Consider the following 21,155-nt stretch of genomic DNA (forward strand, 5'->3'; position numbering starts at 1 on the left):
GTATCCCCTCTCTTCCGAGTTCAACGGAGGTCATCTTGGGATGCCCAGTCCCGATATCTTCATACGACAGTTTGCGGTTTGGCCCGTGGCTTTAATATATGATCCAATGATGTAATTATGTTCTCAAATGCTCTATACCAATTCTCAACTATTATCGTTCGCTGGTAATGGATATATTCGCGAATTTAGCTGCCGTATCCCGGCTCGGGATTTCGCGCTCTATTGTGGCGTCCTTTGCCTTCAGCCAATCAACGAATAGCGTCCATGAATTCTCAGAATTTCACCATGCAATCTCCCGTAATTATTAACTTTTTATAAGTTTTATGGTATAGTAAGGCTCCTAAATTCCACTTTATTCTGAATCGATACTCCACTTCCTTCTATCAGTTTAATCCACGGAGTTAGCCTCGCTAGTGCTTCTTACAATACGAAGTTGTCGCCTTGCTTTGGTCAAGTGAATTTTTCCATTGGTCCACCTTACCCACGTGACCGGGAAGGCTCATATTTTTTTCTTCCAGTGCCAACCCCGTGTTCCACTCCCGCTAGTTACATGGAGATACCTCGCCATCATTTCTCAGAAATTTGCACCCGGCTCCCTGCGCTGTTGCTACTACCAAGACTGCCCGGGGCTATGAAAACTTTGGCAACAAGTTATCCTCTCTCTTTCCTCGTTCCCACAAGTTCTGAGAAACCTAATTCTGTCCCTCATTGTGTTTGTTAATCTCACTGGAGACAACATTCTGTTGTATGGTGAAACCTGCCATCTCGGCCTGGCCTGTTCTTACTGTATGTACAGTAAGATACTATTTATTCTGAACATGAAATATATATTCCTCAATAATTCATCATAATTACAATTGCATGACGCTTATCACACCCCCACCAGGGTGCAGTAAGGATGTTGAAATTCCGATCTATTTTTATTAAGGGGGTGAAATAGTGTTAACTCCCCATGTTTCTCATAAGTTAGTCTAATTAGAAAACATGAAGATGATTAATTGCGATGTTTTATGAGCAAATGGGTAACCACCCTAATTACAATATCACGATTCCCATAAACCCAGAGGCCTGAAATTCGCTACACTAGCCAATTAGGAAAAATAAGGATTTTTTCTTCCCATGTTGCTTGATAAAAGAGGTGAAATTGTGGTAACTACACTAAACATAATATCACTAATTCTCAGAAATCCTACAATACTGGAAAGATATAATTTTACACAACTGTTCGTTATAAGCTAATTAAGGAAAGTAAAGATATTTTAGTCCGACGTTTTGCGGTAAGGGAGGGGAGGCGGCTGAAATCGGGGTAACTGCCCTAAACACAATGCGGATATTAATAAATCATGCACTTTCCAGAGGGGTGAAATTTTTCACTGGTGTTACTTATAAGCTGATAAAGAAGTGTAAGCATGCTTTATTCCGGTATTATGTGATTAAAGGAGTGAAATATGGTTAATTCCTCTATTTACAATATTTCATTCTCACACTTCTCTTCAAGCCACAGATCTGCAATTCGGCACAGATATTTTTCATAAGCTAATTAGGAAAAGCGAAGAGGTCTTATTCCGATGTTTTGTGATTAAAGGGGTGAAATTGGGTTACGTGCCCTCGTTACAATATCGTTAATTCTCTCACTTCTCATTAAAAGTTTGGCATAGGTGTTCCTTATAAGATAGTTAGGAGAAGTAGAGATGTATTGTGATAAACGAGGGGAAATGGATAACTTCCCTAAACACAATATCATTAAATACCTCTCTTCCCAAGCAGCTAGAGGGCTGAAATTCTTATTTCGATGTTTTATGGTAAAGAATTTTGAAATTTGAGTAACTACCATAAACAAAAATCACTAAATCACTCACTTCTCACGAAGGTAGAGAGCTGAAATTTGGAACAGATATTTCTCATAAGCTAAATGAGAAACCCGTAGATATTTCATTCCGATGTTTTGCGATAAAAGGAAGAAATTAGGGTAACTACCCTAATTCCAAGCGCGTTAAATATCACATTTCCATCGAAGCTATAGGGCTGAAATTTGGCAGGGTGGTCCTTATAAGCCAATTAGGATAATTAATGATGTTTGATTCCGATGTTCTATAAAAAACTGGGTGAAATTGGGGTAACTAACCTACACACAATATTAATAAATGATGCACTTCCCACAGAGGTGAAATTTGGCACAAGTGTTTGTTATAAGCTAATTGGGTTTTATTGCGATAATTTTCGATTAAGGGGTTGAAATTGGGGTAATTACCCGAAACACAATTTCGTATTCTTCACACAACGCTAAAGGGATAAAATTTGGCACAGTGGTTCGGATAAGCTATTAAGGGAAAGTAAAGGAGTTTTATTTTGACGTTTTGTGGGACCGATGACCTTAGATGTTAGGGCCCTTTAAACAACAAGCATCTCTTTATTATTTTTTTTGCTAGTTGCTTTACGTCGCACCAACACAGATAGGTCTTATGGCGACGATGGGACAGGAAAGGGCTAGGAGTGGGAAGGAAGCGGCCGTGGCCTTAATTAAGGTACAGCGCCAGCATTTGCCTGGTGTGAACATGGGAAACCACGGAAAACCATTTTCAGGGCTGCCGACAGTGGGGTTCGAACCTACTATCTCCCGAATACTGGATACTGGCCGCACTTAAGCGACTGCAGCTATCGAGCTCGGTACAACAAGCATCATCAGATGTTCTGTGGCAAGGGGGATTGAAACACAAAATCACTATATAACTCACATCCTACGAAGTTAGAGGGCTGAAACTTTGCACAAGTGTTTATTATAAGCCTACTAAAGAAAGTAAATATGTTTCTTCTTCAATGTGTTGTGATCAAAGGGGTGATATTGGAGTAACTTCCCTAAACACAAAATCACTCTCTTTCCACAAAGATGTGAATGTGAAGGTTGACACAAGTGTTTCTTATAAGCTATTTAAGCTACGTAAGGGTGTTTTGTTCACATATTTTGTGATTAATGGAGTGAAATAGTGATAACTCTCCTGATTACAATATTTATTTCTCACCCTTCCCACGAAGTTAGAGAGCTACAATTTGGCACAGGTTTTTCATAGACCAATGAAGAAAAGTAAATGTGTTTCATTCCGATGGTCAAACACAATATCACTAAATCGCAGACTTTGACATGCGGTAATTAAGAAAAGTATGATTGTTCTAATTCGATATTTTGTGATTAATAAATAAAATATAATCCAGTATCGAATGCGAAGAACGGGCGTTCAATTAGTTTATCATAAAAGTAAACTTACAATAATTACAAGAAACTATAGTCTTCACATGTGGTTGACAGCCCTCTAGTGTGAAAACCAGTTAAGCGAAGCTGATATAATTTGCTGTGGTTGTTATCATCAGTCGACCAGAGTGGAGTAGCCTACCTGTAATTATCTACTTGTTCCCAAGATGGCATGTTCTATCCGAGTTGAAGCCAGAGGTATTTGAAGGTGTTCAAATGCCGCAACTCCGAGTTTTGGGCTTCCGGTACATTAATTTATCGAAGATTAGCTCCTTAAACATTTCTAAAATAATATCAAGGTCTCACTTAGTACATTTATGAACGACCCACACAAAGTAAGATGTTCTGGTTATTAGTATTAAAAACGGAATTAGTGGTCGATTCGTCAACTTATCAACAGGTTGGCGTATTCATAGTACACAGGTGCATGTTCTATACTCAGCAGGACAAATGAAGTTGATATTCTCACGCATGCTTTCTTCAGTTTTTAATAAATGGTTGATGCTCATTGACCTAATAAAGAGAACCTGATACTAATAGAAATTAATACATTCTGTATCAGATGAATTACACTTTGCCCGTCTTAAGGTTTTATTTCACAACGGTCCATTTCACACAAGCTAAGGATATGACATTTCAAATTTATTTATATTTTCATATTTGTATAGTGGTATGCTTTTGCTAGAAAAAATATCGTGCCGGTAAAAGTAATTTGGACTTTAATGCATAAAGAAATCTTCTGACGTGAAGAAATTCTGACAACTTGGCGCCTTTTACAATTTGTAACAATTGAACGGACGATAAATAAATACCCTTATTATTTGTTATCATTATTCCATAATGGATGTATTCATTGAACTTATTGGGCAATCAGTTATGCTCTTGAGCCTGCACTAATTTTACAATGGTTTGCATAGTCAAGCGAAATTTTTCTTCAAAGAGGTTAGTTTTGATTCGGTTTGTTTAAAAAATCTGCTCTTTCAGGTATACAAATTTACTTATTTATAATTATTTGCAATTTTCAGATGACATGTCTGCCCAATATCAAGTGAGACTATGTATATTAACAACTGTTATAAAATCAAATGAATGTGTTATTTTATTCCCATATAGATGCTATTGTTTTTAAAAAATAATTCATACCAATTTGTGTACAGTACCTGAACAGAAGGAGATAATCCAAGACGTGATTGACGAATTTAACACAAAAAGCTGCGTCAGGATGCGGCCCTATCGTCACGGAGATCGGGACTATGTCTTAATACAAAGAAGTTTCTTAAAAAGTTCGTCTCAAATTGGACACAAGGGAGGAGTGAGTATATAAAAAACGACTTTCTTATTAATTTACAAAATCTTTTTCTTACATTCTTCTTGAAAAGTGGTATAGCGAGTTTGATATTAAAAACAGCATTTCCAAGACTAAAGTGATGTAAATAGGGAAGAAATATAAGAGCAATGTGTATTACCCGGGGATGGTAGTATACTAATAATTGTAAGTGAAATTGAATCAAGGCGCAGCAGAGCTACTGCAATGAGCTCCGAATTGGGATCAACGGTATTCTAGATGTGTTCTCAGACGAAGCTGTGTCGCTGCAGATGGACCAGCAGAGGGAAGAAGAGGAGCGGGGGAGTGTTACAGAGCAGGGGGAGGTAAGAGGAAAGGAACTATTAGGGAAGAGAAACATAGAATAGAGGATAAGAATAGGTGGAACAGGGTAAAATATCGGCGACTAGGAGAGGAGAGTATCTAATGTGGTGGATGGGGTTGAGACACTGGGTGGAGGGTGGGGACTCCATTGTTAGACACGTAGGGAAAAATGCATGGAGAAAAAGGAACCAAGATAGAGGTTAATGCAGGAATTAATTTAATGCAGATATTCAGGAAAGTAGAAGGGAAGACAAGGGTAAGGAAAATGTGGTAGTTTTTCACGTTGGCACTAATAGAAGGCATGCAGTAATAGACACCAAATAAATGATATATAATGCATGGTTCTAACAAAAGTCATCGCTTCCGTAATATACACTAACAATGAACTATTATTTTTCTCCCGCAGGCTCAGGTAGTGAACCTAATGAACTGCTGCGGAAAGAGAGGACAAATTAACCACGAGCTGCTGCACGCCTGGGGATTTCACCACCAGCACAGCGTGGTGGGCAGGGAAAAATACATTCGAATAAACTGGGAGAATATCATCGAGGGTATGTATAATATGTTAACTATTATAGTGACACCATCGTACTACAGCCTGCAACAGGCTAATCCTCTATAGAGATCTGAACAAACGTCTTAATAACAATGTTATTTTATTTTATTTCGTATGGCAAAATGATACATTGTTACAATAGTACAAATATGTGCAAATTAATACTGGGTTTAAATACGTATTTACAGAATAGAACTGATCGATGACTAACTACAGTACAACTAAAGCTGAATATCCAATTTTCTTAACCAGTTCATAGCTTCATCGGTGGTTTCGTGTATATCCTTCACCGTGCCATTAAATTTACGGAGTAGGCACTCCATGACGATGTAATTGGATGCTCCGAGGCACATCTGAACAGTTACAGTAAGGGTACTCAGTGATCGATAATTTGTGTTATTAACATTCCATTACCTTGTACCTTAAGTTGTTTTACTAATCATTTTTGCTTCATTGCCTCTTTCTTCCCTAGTATTGACCATTCTCTGGAACATGAGGTGGGATATCATTCCAAAATTTTCTTTAAAATTGTCAATAATGTGCATGGCGCTGTGCAACAGAACAAAGCAAAACGAAACGAAACGAAACGAAACAAAACAAAACAAAACAAAACAAAACAAAACAAAACAAAACAAAACAAAACAAAACAAAACAAAACAAAACAAAACAAAACAAAACAAAACAAAACAAAACAAAACAAAACAAAACAAAACAAAACAAAACAAAACAAAACAAAACAAAACAAAACAAAACAAAACAAAACAAAACAAAACAAAACAAAACAAAACAAAACGGAACGAAACGAAACGAAACGAAACGAAACGAAACGAAACGAAACGAAACGAAACGAAACGAAACAAAACAAAACAAAACAAAACAAAACAAAACAAAACAAAACAAAACAAAACAAAACAAAACAAAACAAAACAAAACGAGATGGGTTAGGAAAGGGCTAGGAGTGGGAAGGAAGGTGACCGTAGCCTTGATTGACTTACAGCCCCAGCTGGCGTGAAAATGGGAAAGCACGGAAAACCATCTTCAGGACTGCCGACAGTGGGGTTCGAATCCAGTATCTCCCGAATGGAAGCTGATAGCTACGTGACCCAAACCACGCGGACACTTGCTCGCTAGGTTAGTTTGTTTGGTAATGTTTGGCGACTTTAATATGTAATTAGTCAAGTTGACAGCAGTGATTATCCATTGTTAGGGAAGCCATATTTGCTTTTTAGGAACCATCTTACATGAATCCAGGTATACTTTATACAAAATGTAAGTCAAGAGTATATGTTCCATTGTAGATTTACTGTACTGAAAGGAGCATCAAGTTTGATTCAATATTTCATGTGCATACTTAACTTTCGATGGTCACTACCATCATCACGTCCAAGTAGTACCTGCTCTAAAATGTTATCAGATATTCTAGAGGAATGGGTTAATGAACCTGTCAAGTACAAGGGATTCGGTGTCGAATTTCCAGAGCAGTCCCTTTTATGCAATATGTAATAAAATTTTTCTCTTACCATCGATAATCATGCATTTTGACGACAGCTACTGGTTTTGAAAAGGGTGCTCGTTACTCAGTTTTGAGTTTTTATAACATTCTTCCTTGAAATAGGGAAACTTTGGATATTTATACAAAGAAATAATGTTAATCATTAGTGAATATTCCTGATTCTACGGAGTTGGAATATGAAAAGACAATTGCCAAGTATTTGTGTCTTAAATTCCGCTATCATATTGCAAAGGCTTCATGAGCTATAAACTGACAAGTCACGTTAAGTAAGGTTGCTATATGTTGCAGAAAACATCAAGAACTTCCTGAAGCAGGACAGTGACGACTTCGGTCTACCGTATGACTATGACAGCGTCATGCATTATGATCGCTTCGCTTTCAGCAAGAATAATAAGCCCACCATTGAGCCTTTGGTATGTACAAACTTGTGCCTATCAGTCTCATGTGTGTGTGAGTGATATGCTGTATGCTCATCACTGATACTGTGACGTGTGTGTGTGTGTGTATGATCCTCTAATTATTTACAGTTATAACTGACGAGGGAGTTAGCGCAAATTTCTACAACATATTACTATTGAGTTGCGGTTTATGTGGACGGGACTGACGTGTAAATTATTAATATGTACACATGCGAGAGATCATCAAAATATGCATCAACCAGTGTTGTGTTGCAGAGGGAGCCCATAATTCTGAAACAATATTGGGGAACATGCTGATCTCTGTATAGTTCCAATTTTAGTACACGAGGACTGTTAACAAAGTAGTAGCAATATTGATAGAATGCAATATTGAATGAACTAACAAGTACAATTGAATTACATTCCTTCATTGTAATGAACCGCAAAGTCTATTACCTTTTGCTAAATGTCGGGAAGCTTTGGAGACCACTGGCACGGTGTTTTCTGTTGATGACAGCGACGGAGCCCCTTACTGCGCCGAGTACAGATGCCGCATCAGGAAATAAACGAAATAACACAGCTAGTAGCAATAAAGGATTAGCAAGGCACATACATAATTGACAGAGACTTTCAAACGGAACGCTGAAAGACGTAACCGTCAATAATGAATATGTATGTATGTATGTATGTATGTATGTATGTATGTATGTATGTATGTATGTATGTATGTATGTATGTACGTAACGGGTGAGTTGGCCGTGCGGTTAGGGGCGCGCAGCTGTGATCTTGTATCCGGGATATAGTGGGTTCGAACCCTATTGTCGGCAGGCCAGAAGATGGTTTCCGTGGCTCTGCCACGAAATTTGAAAAGTGGTACGAGGGCTGGAACGGGATCCACTCAGCCTCGGGAGGTCAACTGAGTAGAGGTGGGTTCGATTCCCACCTAAGCCCCCCTCGAAGTGTCCGTGGTTTTTCACTTCTCCTCTAGGATATGCTGGGATGGTCACGGTCGCTTCCTTCCCTCTCCCTTGTCTATCCCTTCCAATCTTCCCATCCCACCACAAGGCCCCTGTTCGGCATAGCAGGTGAGGCCGCCTGGACTAGGTACTGGTCCTCCTTCCCAGTTTTATCCCCGACCCAAAGTCTCACGCTCCAGGACATGCCCTTGAGGTGGTAGAGGTGGAATCCCTAGCTAAGTCGGAGGGGAAACCAACCCTGCAGGTTAAACGGATTTAAGAAAGAAAGAAAGAAAGAAAGAAAGAAAGAAAGAAAGAAAGAAAGAAAGAAAGAAAAGAAATATTACTACTACTGATACTACTACTACTACTACTACTAATGTTTTTGCTAGTGGTTTAACATGGCACTAACACATGGAAGGTTTTCGGCGACGCAAGCATGAGAAAGGGCTAGGATTGGGGAGGTAGCGGCAGTGGCCCTCATTTGGGCCTTAATTTTTCCTGGTGTGAAAATGGGAAACCATATAAAAACATCTCCAGGGCTTTCCACAGTGGGATTCGATCCACTATCTCGCGAATGCTAACTCATAGCTACGCGACCCTAACCGTATGGCCAACTCGCTTGGTAATTTCTCTATTTCAAGACTACCTATCGTACGGTTTATGTGGTGCGATGGGGAACATTTGTGTCATTAAATTGCTTCCTGGTCTGTCCGGCTCCATGGCTAAATGGTTAGCGTGCTGGCCTTTGGTTACAGGGGTCCCGGGGTCGATTCCCGGCAGGGTCGGGAATTTTAACCATCATTGGTTAATTTCGCTGGCACGGGGGCTGAGTGTGTGTGTCGTCTTCATCATCATTTCATCCTCATCATGACGCGCAGGTCGCCTACGGTTTGTCAAATCAAAAGAGCTGCACCTGACGACCCGAAAACGTCCTCGGACACTCCCGACACTAAAAGCCATAGCAAAGCAAAGTCATCTCCGCACAGGCCATGAAGGCCCTTGGAGGAGTGGAAGGTAAAGGCTTCTACCATTGTTAACCTCGGCACGTGATGGGGTAGAGTGGTTAGCTCTACGCTCGGCCGCCTTGGCCCCTAGGAATTAACTTGGTACTCTTTTTTGGTGTAGGCTGAGTGAACCTCAGGACCATATGCCCCTCCGGAAGTGGAAATCTCGTTTCTTAAATTTTACGACTTCCTGACGGGGATTCGAACCCACGTCCTTCCGGGCAAACCGAGCACGCCTTTACCGCCTCTGCCAGGCGGCCCCTCTAAAAGCCATACATTTCATTTTTTCATTTTTTCTGGTCTTAAATCAGGTACTATCGCGACCTTTACCTGGAACAGAAGTAGAAAACTACGGAAAATAATTTCGAGGAGTTTCAGGAATTCAAAAGAGTCCCGTCGATTCATAAATATATCGCAAGTTCTAAAACAGTGCTGGTCTGCTCATTAACATTTTCACAGCGGCCGTGTGGAATACATAAGGTACGAGTTCCTTGGTGCAGAAAAGGACATACTCATTGTTTTGGAGCTGGGCATGCTTAATCCTGACTACATCTGAAGAGGAGGGATTAAACCTTCGCCAAAGCAGCAGATCGAAAGAGGTGTGATCGGTTAGGATTTTGAAGGAGATGGCCGTGGTACCACCCTGCCAGTAGACTGGAACTGAAGTGGAAAGGTATGGAAAATAACAGCTAGACTACCGGGCGAGTTGGCCGTGCGCGTAGAGGCGCGCGGCTGTGAGCTTGCATCCGGGAGATAGTAGGTTCGAATCCCACTATCGGCAGCCCTGAAGATGGTTTTCCGTGGTTTCCCATTTTCACACCAGGCAAATGCTGGGGCTGTACCTTAATTAAGGCCACGGCCGCTTCCTTCCAACTCCTAGACCTTTCCTATCCTATCGTCGCCATAAGACCTATCTGTGTCGGTGCGACGTAAAGCCCCTAGCAAAAAAACAAAAAAAACAAAAACAAAAAAAAACAGCTATACTGGCCGATGATTGGGATTTCAATCATTTCTACTCAAAATTCCTGACGAGGCTGAGTTCACCCCGTGTTTCGATTCGATTCCTGACTCTGCCAAGAAATTTAAAAAGTGGTACGAGGGCTACAACACCTCGTTGTAGCGTCCGTCTTTGTAGCGTAAGGGTTAGCGCTATTAGGTGGCATCGTCGGAGCTCCGAGTTCGATTGCTGGTACGCACAGGTATTTAAGAATAGCGGGAGGTCTGGTAAGCGATTAAAATGGTACATGCAGCTCACCTCTATTGGGGATGTGCATAGAAAGAGCTGAGCCACCCGAGTTCGATTTTTGGTACTGCCAGAGATTTAAGAATGACCAGAGGATATTATGTGGTTAAGAAGATGCACGCTGCTCACTTCCGATGGGAGTGTGTCTAAGAATAACTGCACCATCTCGAGGAATACGACGACACTTTACCCATTGTAGCACTCACACCAGGTTTTAAATCTCAGGACGGGAGTCTTAATGTGTACTCCGAGACCATGAAGAGAGAAAGAGCGTAGTGATTTTTATTAAATTGCTGTAGAAGGCGATCTGAGAAATTCACACCTCGGTTTTGCAGCTTAGAAAAGGCTGGTGGTTATGAAGACGGTAATGATGTCATTGAAGTAAACTTTGGGGCCAATCAATAAATTGACGGAGTGAGAGTTCATAAATACCCTGAAGAACTTCGAAGTACTGCTCACGTGAATTAAATCTAGTGAAACTTGGGTACAGTTCGTGTTGTGATTTTTTGGGTATCATATGATCTGTGCCAGCCTGTGTGATTCAGACGGTAGATATCTGCCCTTCTGAGCTGGAAGTTGGAAGGTTGGATGTGAGCTCACTCCGGTAGTGTTTGTAGGTGTTCAAATACACCAGCCTTGTGTCGGTAGATTTACTGGCACATACGAGAACATCTCGGTGACTCCGAAAACTATAAAATAAAATAAACCAAACCAAACCAAACCAAACCCCATGGCACTACAGCCCTTGAAGGGCCTTGGCCTACCAAGCGACCGCTGCTCAGCCCGAAGGCCTGCAGATTACGAGGTGTCGTGTGGTCAGCACGACGAATCCTCTCGGCCGTTATTCTTGGCTTCCTAGGTCCAGGTAAAAATCCCTGACCTGGCCGGGAATCGAACCCGGGGCCTCCGGGTGAGAGGCAAGCACGCTACCCCTACTCCACGAAAACTATAAAATAGTAAATAGAATATAAAACCAATGTTCCATTAAGTCAATGCGAGGCCATCACCATCAGTCATTACATTCACTTTATAAACCGAATATTGGGCCATTTAACTGAAAAAATGATAATTTTCTGAGGATTTTTTTGAGAAGGAAATATTTTGGCAATATCGAAACTCTCTCCAAACGCACGATATTAATTCCTTACCCTTCAAGGCAGTCCATTTGCTTGAGGAGACAATTTTAAAATTGCCCTATGTCATGATACATTATAATTATATGGTTTTTACGTCCCAGAAACTACGTTTTGACGGTTTCCGGAGACGCCGAGGTGCTGGAATTTTGTGCCGCAGGAGTTTTTTTAACGTTACAGTAAGTCTACCAACACGAGGCTGACGTATTAATAAATAATAATAATGTTATTTGCTTTACGTCCCACTAACTACTTTTTAAGGTCTTCGGAGACGCCGAGGTGCCGGAATTTAGTCCCGCAGGAGTTCTTTTACGTGCCAGTAAATCTACCGACACGGGGCTGTCGTATTTGAGCACCTTCAAATACCATCGGACTGAGCCAGGATCGAACCTGCCAAGTTGGGGTTAGAAGGCCAGCGCCTTAACCGTCTGAGCCACTCAACCCGACGCTGACGTATTTGAGCACCTTCAAATACCACCGGACTGAGCCAGGAACGAACCTGCCAAGTTCGGGTCAGAAGGCCAGCGCCTGAACGGTCTGAGCCATTCACACCGAATTTCATGATAAACATGAAGAAGATTGTTAGATTATTTTCTTTAAAGGCAACACATTTCTTCCACTTTAATTCGAGAAAACGTTCAGGTAATTTACTAACAGCTCTATACAGGAGCGATACATTTACTATTTAAGATGATAAACGAAAATGTTGCCATGATGTGAGAATACTGTTTCCTGTAGCCTGATATAAGCCAACAAGGTGATAGTGTCATCCCATTGAACTCCACGATTAGAAGTCTCAACAGGTGGATAATTCTACTGTTTAAAAATAAATAATCAAATAAAATAAAATAGAAAAAACGCAAGCTTGTACGCTTAGGTGAATCAATGAATATTCAAGATAAACTTAAATATTATAACTAAGCGGTCCGCCTATTCAATACAATATATAATTTATTATATCTAGTACATGTTTCGTCCCCTAGGGGACATCATCAGCTAATAATAAATTAACATTAATATATCAGAAATAAGTATTAAAATTGGAAAGACACCTTAAAATTTTTGACATTTAAAATAAGATCATCGAAATTTTGTTAAAATTGTAAGTAATAACAAAATTTTGTTAAAATTGTAAGTAATAACAAAATTTTGAAGATCTTATTTTAAATGTCAAAAATTTTAAGGTGTCTTTCCAATTTTAATACTTATTTCTGTTATATTAATGTTAATTTATTATTAGCTGATGATGTCCCTTATGGGACGAAACATGTACTAGATATATTAAATTATATATTATATTGAACAGGCGGACCGCTTAATTATAATATTTAAGTTTATCCTGAATATTCATTGAATGATTATAGTCAATACGGGATTAGTATTACTTAAAATGAAGCTGTTAAAGCGTATCACTTGCACTTAGGTGAACGTTGATAGAATCGCAATCACGGGACTCCAGTTGTGCGTGGAATTAGAACTAAAGGGACATAAATTTTCATTTTAAGAATCTCATACGCAATGTTCAAGATTCAAACCGCGGCTGCCTTGATGAGAAGTCAGTTACTATGCCAATCGGCTATCACGTCCCATTCCCCTAAGTAAAACAGAAGTTCACTATTCTAAATATATCCTGTAGAATGTGAGAAATGGAATTCACTCGATAATAGTGTGTGTATGCTTGCACAATGGCAACATAAACTTTCTCAAAGTAAGAGATGCGCCGGCAATATTGTGTTCATAAAATGAACTCCAATGAGCCATGTGAGTGAACTTATGTTGTCAGTAAACACCAGATAAGAACATACCTAAATGATTTATTACAACTAAACATATATCTTAGCCAAGATTTGTCGTATAAAGTCATCACTGCCGGCTTTCTTCTAATTTTCAGAGGCTTGCCTGATCGAAGCTTCAAAACCTCCATCACGTTTACACAAATATGTTATTTGTAATAAAACATGGTCAGTTTTCTTATATTATTTATCATGATAAATTACGTCTCTCCACACAATTCATTCATTTAGGACTGACTGCAGATAACATCCTTGAATACATTTTGTTCAACAAATGTTAAGACTGCTGTTAAGTACTGTAGACTTAACACATAATTTAACAAAAATGACCGTATCATCAAGAATTGTTAACACTAACAAATTATTAATACGTGTGTCAAACTAACATTCAATTAATTAATCAATACTGATCTGCATTTAGGGCAGTCGCCCAGGTGGCAGATTCCCTATCTGTTGTTTTCCTAGCCTTTTCTTAAATGATTTCAAAGAAATTGGTTATTTATTGAACATCTCCTTTGGTAAGTTATTCCAATCCCTTCTTATAAATGAATATTTGCCCCAATTTGTCCTCTTGAATTCCAACTTTATCTTCATATTGTGATCTTTCCTACTTTTATAGACGCCACTCAAACTTATTCGTCTACTAATGTCATTCCACGCCATCTCTCCGCTGACAGTTAGGCACATACCACTTAGTCGAGCAGCTCGTCTTTTTTCTCTTCAATTCTTCCCAACCCAAACTTTGCAACATTTTTTGTAACGCTACTCTTTTGTCGAAAATCACCCAGAACAAATCGAGCTGCTATTCTTTGAATTTTTCCAGTTCTTGAATCAGGTAATCCTGGTGAGGGTCCCATACACTGGAACCATACTCTAGTCGGGGTCTTACCAAAGACTTATATGCCCTCTCCTTTACATCCTTACTACAACCCCTAAATACCCTCATAGCCATGTGCAGAGATCTGTACCCTTTATTTACAATCCCATTTATGTGATTACCCCAATGAAGATCTTTCCTTATATTAACACCTAGAACCTAGATACTTACAATCATCCCCAAAAAGAATTTTCACCCCATCAACGCAGTAATTAAAACTGAGAGGCCTTTTCCTATTTGTGAAACTCACAACCTGACTTTTAACCCCGTTTATCATCATACCATTGCCTGCTGTCCATCTCAGAACATTATCGAGATCACGTTGCAGTTGCTCACAATCTTGTAACTTATTTATTACTCTATACAGAATAACATCATCAGCAAAAAGCCTTACCTCTGATTCCACTTCTTTACTCATATCATTTATATATATAAGAAAACATAAAGGTCCAATAATACTGCCTTGAGGAATTCCCCTCTTAATTATTACTCTAATTCTCTGAGATCTATTTTCTAGAAATATAGAAACCCATTCAGTCACTCTTTGGTCTAGTCCAATTGCACTCATTTTTGACAGTAGTCTCCCATGATCCACCCTATCAAATGCTTTAGACAGGTCAATCGCGATACAGTCCATTTGACCTCCTGAATCCAAGATATCTGCTATATCTTGCTGGAATCCTACAAGTTGAGCTTCAGTGGAATAACCTTTCCTAAAACCGAACTACCTTCTATCGAACCAGTTATTAATTTCGCAAAGTCCGACTCGTTGGCTGAATGGTCAGCGTACTAGCCTTCGGCTCAGAGGGTTCCGGGTTCGATTCCCGGGCGGGTCGGGGATTTTAACCTTCATTGGTTAATTCCTATGGCTCGGGGGCTGGGTGTTTGTGCTGTCCCCAACATCCCTGCAACTCACACACCACACATAACACTATCCTCCACCACAATAACACGCAGTTACCCACACATGGCAGATGCCGCCCACCCTCATCGGAGGGTCTGCCTTACAAGGGCTGCACTCGGCTAGAAATAGCCACACGAAATTAATTAATTAAATTTCGCAAACATGTCTAATATAATCAGAAAGAATGCTTTCCAAAAGCTTACATGCAACGCTTGTCAAACTTACTGGCCCGTAATTTTCAGCTTTATGTCTGCCACCCTTTCCTTTATACACAGGGGCTACTATAGCATGGCACCAGTCGTATGTTAAACCGCTTAACAGCTACTAACATTTCAAAATACTGTAGTAGCGCCTATACATTTTTGAGCCTTAGAGGTCGTCGCTAACCATAACTCATAATAATATCTATCATGCGTGACAAAATACAATTCCAGCATACCATTCTGAGCGCTTTATGCAAATAGACAAAAGACGGTCACCGCCAAACGCGTTCAGAAATCTCACGAAAACGTATTAATTAGTCTTTAACAATTTGTTTCGTAAGAAATGTTGGAAATGTGTTCGTGAAACAGGGGACCTTTAGCGGAAGTGATAAATTAATAACAATTGTTAATCAACATTTATAAAGTAAAATATAACACAGAGTTGAAGAAACCGGTCATTAGTTAAATTAAAAATAACTTAGTTGGATAAGACAGGAACCAATGGTTGAATAGTCTTGAAGAACCGGCAGTTAGTCAGAATACTTGGTTGTTACAGCCGAGCGGCATAATCACTGTTTTTTTTTTGCTAGTTGCTATACGTCGCACCGACGCAGATAGGTCTTATGGCGACGATGGGACAGGGAAGGGCTAGGAGTGGGGAGGAAGCAGCCATGGCCTTAATTAAGGTACAGCCCCAGCATTTTCCTGGTGTGAAAATGGGAAACCACGGAAAACCATTTTCAGGACTGCCGACAGTGGGGTTCGAACCTACTATCCCCCGAAAACTGGATACTGGCCGCACTTAAGCGACTGCAGCTATCGAGCTCGGTAATCACTGGTTTCTCACCCAGGAGAGCGCGATTCAAATCCCGGCCAATACATAGGAAATGAAGAGTAAAACTGGACGTCATTTGGTTATGATCACGAGATCAACAGTGGCGTGAAACTTATCAGGAAACGAACTTGCCACGTGTCCTTGTTTACATCAGACTTCAGCTTCTAACGAACAAACTTAAGGTTTACATTTTGTTAAGGATAATCATGTGATATTCTTGACAGCAAACACCTATACTGTTCTGTCTGAGAAGGGAGTGCCTCCCAAATGATATGAAATGTCGTATGGCTTTTAGTGCCGGGATATCCCAGGACGGGTTCGGCTCGCCAAGGTGCAGGTCTTTCTATTTGACTCCCGTAGGCGACCTGCGCGTCGTGATGAGGATGATATGATGATGAAGACAACTCATACGCCCAGCCCCCGTGCCGTAGGAATTAACCAATTAAGGTTAAAATCCCCGACCCGGCCGGGAATCGAACCCGAGACCCTCTGCGACGAAGGTCAGTACGCTGACCGTTCAGCCAACGATTCGGACGCCTCCCAAATAAAAGAAATATAATAAAAATAATCATGTTTCAGAGAAAATTTCTTTAATACCGGTGTACTAGTTTTTGAAATATTTTACGTCGCCCCTACGTAGATAGGACAGGGCTGGGAAGGAAGCAGCGTGGCTTTAATTAAGGTACAGCGGCATTTATCTGCTGAAAATAGGAAACCACGGAAAACAATTTTCAGGCCTACCGACAGCAGGGCTCGATCCACGTGTTTTTGTTTACATCAGGCTTCAGCTTGTAGCAAACAAACTATACCAAGCTACGTGACCGAAACCGTGTAGTCAACTTACTCGGTGCAGTTGTTTCCCTACGAACCATAGGTCTATATAATTTATTCCACTCCTCCAGCCAACCTAGGCAAAATGTCGGGAAACTGGACAATGCCCAACACAGACCAGGTCAAATGGGGAGTGAAAGAGAAGTACGTTTAACACATATTAAAAAAGAAAGCAAAAACATAAAACAAGAGAGTTTTCATCTGGCTTGGATAATAGCAGCCCCACAAGGGCCGCCGCTAGGGAACGGTAAAGCTGCTGCCTTACACTAAGGCGTGGGGTTGCCAAAGGCTAGACGAATAATAATAATAATAATAATAATAATAATAATAATAATAATAATAATAATAATAATAATAATAATAATAATACCGCCTCTGTGATGTAGGGGTTAGTATGACTAGCTGCCACCCCCGAAAGTCCGACTTCGATTCCCGGCTCTGCCATGAAATTTGCAAGGTGGTACGAGGGCTGGAACGGGGTCCACTCAGCCTCGGGAGGTCAACTGAGTAAAGAGTGTTCAACTTCCATCACAGCCATCCTCGAAATGGTTTTCCGTGGTTTCCCACTTCTACTCCAGGCAAATATTGGCACGGTACCTAAATGCAGATCAGTAGAAATTGATTGATTGATTGTTTGATTAAGGCCACGGTCGCTTCCTTCCCTCTTCATTGTCCATGTCTTCCAATCTTCACATCCCTCACAAGGCCCCTGCTTCGCATAGCAGGTGAGGCCCCCCCTGGGCTTGATACTGGTCCTCCTCACCAGTTGTATCTCCTATACCCAAAGTCTCCCGCTCCAGGACACTGCCCTTGAGGCGGTAGAGGTGACATCCCTGAGCAACGTAATAGAGAAGTTAAGATTGAGGTGGTTCACCGTTTCTTTCTTCATCCAATCACGAGGCACTATTACATACAGCATTAGTGCCAAGCTCAATAAAATGTATATTGAAAAGAAAACCAGGATGAATAGCTCAGACTACAGAACATTGGCATTCTGAACCCAAGTTGACGGGTTTAATCGCGGCTCATTCCGATAGTATTTGAAAGTGCTGAAATACACCAGTCTCGTGTCAGTGGATGTACTGGTACAGTACGTGAAAGAATTCCTGTGGGACAAAAACTTTGACACTTCGGTGTTTCCGAAAAATCAACACTTTGGTATTTCTGAAAGCTGCAAAATGGGACGTACAACTATTATTATTATTATTATTATTATTATTATTATTATTATTATTATTATTATTATTACCGAGTGAGTTGACTATGCGATTAGGGTCGCGCAGCTGTGAGCTTGCATTTGAGAGATACTGGGTTCGAACCCCATTGTCGGGGCAGCTCTGAAGATGGTTTACTGTGTTTTCCCATTTTTCACACCAGGCAAATGCCGGGGGCTGTACCTTAATTAAGGCCATGGCCACTTACTTCTCTTTCCTATCCCATCGTCGCCATAAGACTTATCTGTATCGGTGTGACGTAAAACAAATTGTAAAAAAATGAATCAATATTATTCATAAATTGGTCATACACAAGAAATATTCAATTGTTGTGGGAAGCCGGTATACTTTGCTTTACAGGTGAAAAATTTACTGCGGTGCATAGATATAATTTAGTTTATTAATGCACATCATTATATTGTTACAGATTTTCTTCGGTATCTACGCCTATATGAGATAGCATATTTCTAATTAATTTGTATTGTATTTTCATCATCATCATCATCTGTTTACCCTCCGGTTCGGTTTTTCCCTCGGACTTAGTGAGGGATCCCACATCTACCGCCTCAAGGGCAGTGTCCTGGAGCTTCAGACTCTTGGTCGGGGGATACTACTGGGGAGTATGACCAGTACCTCGCCCAGGCGGCCTCACCTGCTATGCTGAACAGGGGCCTTGTGGAGGGATGGGAAGATTGGAAGGGATAGGCAAGAAAGAGGGAAGGAAGCGGCCGTGGCCTTAAGTTAGGTACCATCCCGGCATTCGCCTGGAGGAGAAGTGGTAAACCACGGAAAACCACTTCGAGGATTGCTGAGGTGGGAATCGAACCCGCCTCTACTCAGTTGACCTCCCGAGGCTGAGTGGACCCCGTTCCAGCCCTCGTGCCACTTTTCAAATTTCGTGGCAGAGCCGGGAATCGAACCCGGGCCTCCGGGGGTGGCACCTAACCACGCTAACCCCTACACCACAGAAGCGGACTGTATTGTATTTTAATATTTGTAAAATCGTTTTTTAAATTTCTAATTATTTCATTTTCATTTATTTTCTAGAAGTCTATTTGGATGCATGTATTTTCTTTTTTCTATTTTTGCGTTTTACTTTAAAATTCTTTGTATGTGTAAAATTTTTGTAAGTCTATTTTAATTGGAGATATACTCTGTTACAAATAAATAAATAAATAAATAAATAAATAAATAAATAAATAAATAAATAAATAAATAAATAAATAAATAAATAAATAAATAAATAAATAAATAATTAATTAAATAAATAAATAAATAAATAAATAAATAAATAAATAACGGACGGTGAATGGAGGAATGGTATGAGTCTAAGTACACCCAGGTGGCATCCTCACTCGAATTACAGTATGAAGTAATTACTATTGAATAATTATTATTTTAGGGTCCGAAGTATTATACATGCATTCTAAACATTTAAATCCTGTCACTTGACCATTACTGGCTTCATAATCTTCTTATACACAATCACTTATTTACATAATCAGATATTCACGGATATGTTGTACTTTCTGCTAACTCATTAGCCCAGAAGCTGGTTGGATCCTCAAAAAAGCACACCAGAGGTTATGTGTTCATGGGGAAACCGCAAAAACCGATGGTGGCACCAAAATGAGGCGTAATAGGTAAGCTGAGGAGGGAGATAGTTTGCCATTGCTTTCCTCACTGGACCAGAAAAGACTATTGCAGCACGGCTGACGATATGATTAACACTTTTCATAACACTGAGACGTACTAATCGTGCTCTAAATGTCATTATTGTTACTCAGCACCACCCATACCTCACCAGCTTCCAACTTCCTATTTTGACACCAGGCGCCAAAACACCTGACGAGGTGCGATGTAAAAACAATTGTGAAATAGATATACAGTTTTCATTTTCTGCAATGTCAGAATCATTTTGCTTTGCGTTATGGTTTCGTATGAATAACTCTCTTGTGTTATGGCCTTGTGTTATGGACTATATTACCGAGCAAGTGACCGTGCGGTTAGGGGCATACAGCTGTGAGCTTGCATTCGGGAGATAGTGGGTTCGAACTCCACAGTCGTCAGCCCTGAAGATGGTTTCCCATTTTCACACCAGGCAAATGCTGGGGCTGTACCTCAATTAAAGTCACGGCTCTTTCCTTCCCACTCCTAGCCCTTTCCTATCCCATCGTCGCCATAAGACCTATCTGTGTCGGTGTAACGTACATCACATTGTAAAGAAAAGGGCTATATTTGTTGTTACTTTCATATGCTATCTTAACTTCATAATTATTCTTAGTGTATAAATATTTATTTGAAGTGGGTAGCAATTAATTCCTAAATACTTCTTTTTCAGGTAGAAGGTGTGGAGATTGGCCAGAGAGAGGGGTTCAGTGAAATGGACATTATCAAACTGAATATGTTGTACGACTGTCCGTTCGTATTTAAAAATAGTACAAATAGTGAAATAAAACGAACTGATCGTTGAAGCTGAAGTATGTGCACGGAATCTGTGAAGTATAGTCCTGCATGACATCACTCGGGAATGGGCGGAGCCTTGAGCCTAGCGTCCCCTTAACATTCTCCTAGATCAGGGCCTCTCAGGGTGCATGCGCGTGGTGCATGCACTGTGCACGGTGCAAAAGACGACTTGGCTTGGTTGACCAGAGTGCGGACCCCCCACTCCTCGATTTGGAGCAATAGCGCTTACTCTCTCTTTCCTCACGCCTGTCTCGCTCGCTCCGCCTGTCTCCCTCTGCCCCACTTGCGCCGTAGCGCTCCAAATCCGGGCTGACTTGAGCCGAGTGTAGGC

General features: G+C 40.5%; 1 protein-coding gene across 3 annotated transcripts in view; it reads left to right on the plus strand.

Moving 5' to 3' along the window:
• Nucleotides 1-20,838, plus strand: part of LOC136865887 (low choriolytic enzyme) — a 64,542-nt gene extending 43,704 nt beyond the window's left edge. For all 3 annotated transcript variants that reach the window (XM_067142446.2, XM_068226340.1, XM_068226342.1), the window contains exons 3-6: nt 4,405-4,559; nt 5,302-5,446; nt 7,253-7,377; nt 20,700-20,838. In XM_067142446.2, the coding sequence (XP_066998547.2) occupies nt 4,405-4,559; nt 5,302-5,446; nt 7,253-7,377; nt 20,700-20,831 (557 nt within the window). In that variant the 3' untranslated portion in view covers nt 20,832-20,838. The remainder of the gene's footprint in view (nt 1-4,404; nt 4,560-5,301; nt 5,447-7,252; nt 7,378-20,699) is intronic.
• The last annotated feature ends 317 nt before the right edge of the window (nt 20,839-21,155 follow it).

This window comes from Anabrus simplex, chromosome 1 (genome assembly GCF_040414725.1).
Source record: "Anabrus simplex isolate iqAnaSimp1 chromosome 1, ASM4041472v1, whole genome shotgun sequence".
Classification (NCBI taxonomy): Eukaryota; Metazoa; Arthropoda; class Insecta; order Orthoptera; family Tettigoniidae; genus Anabrus; species Anabrus simplex.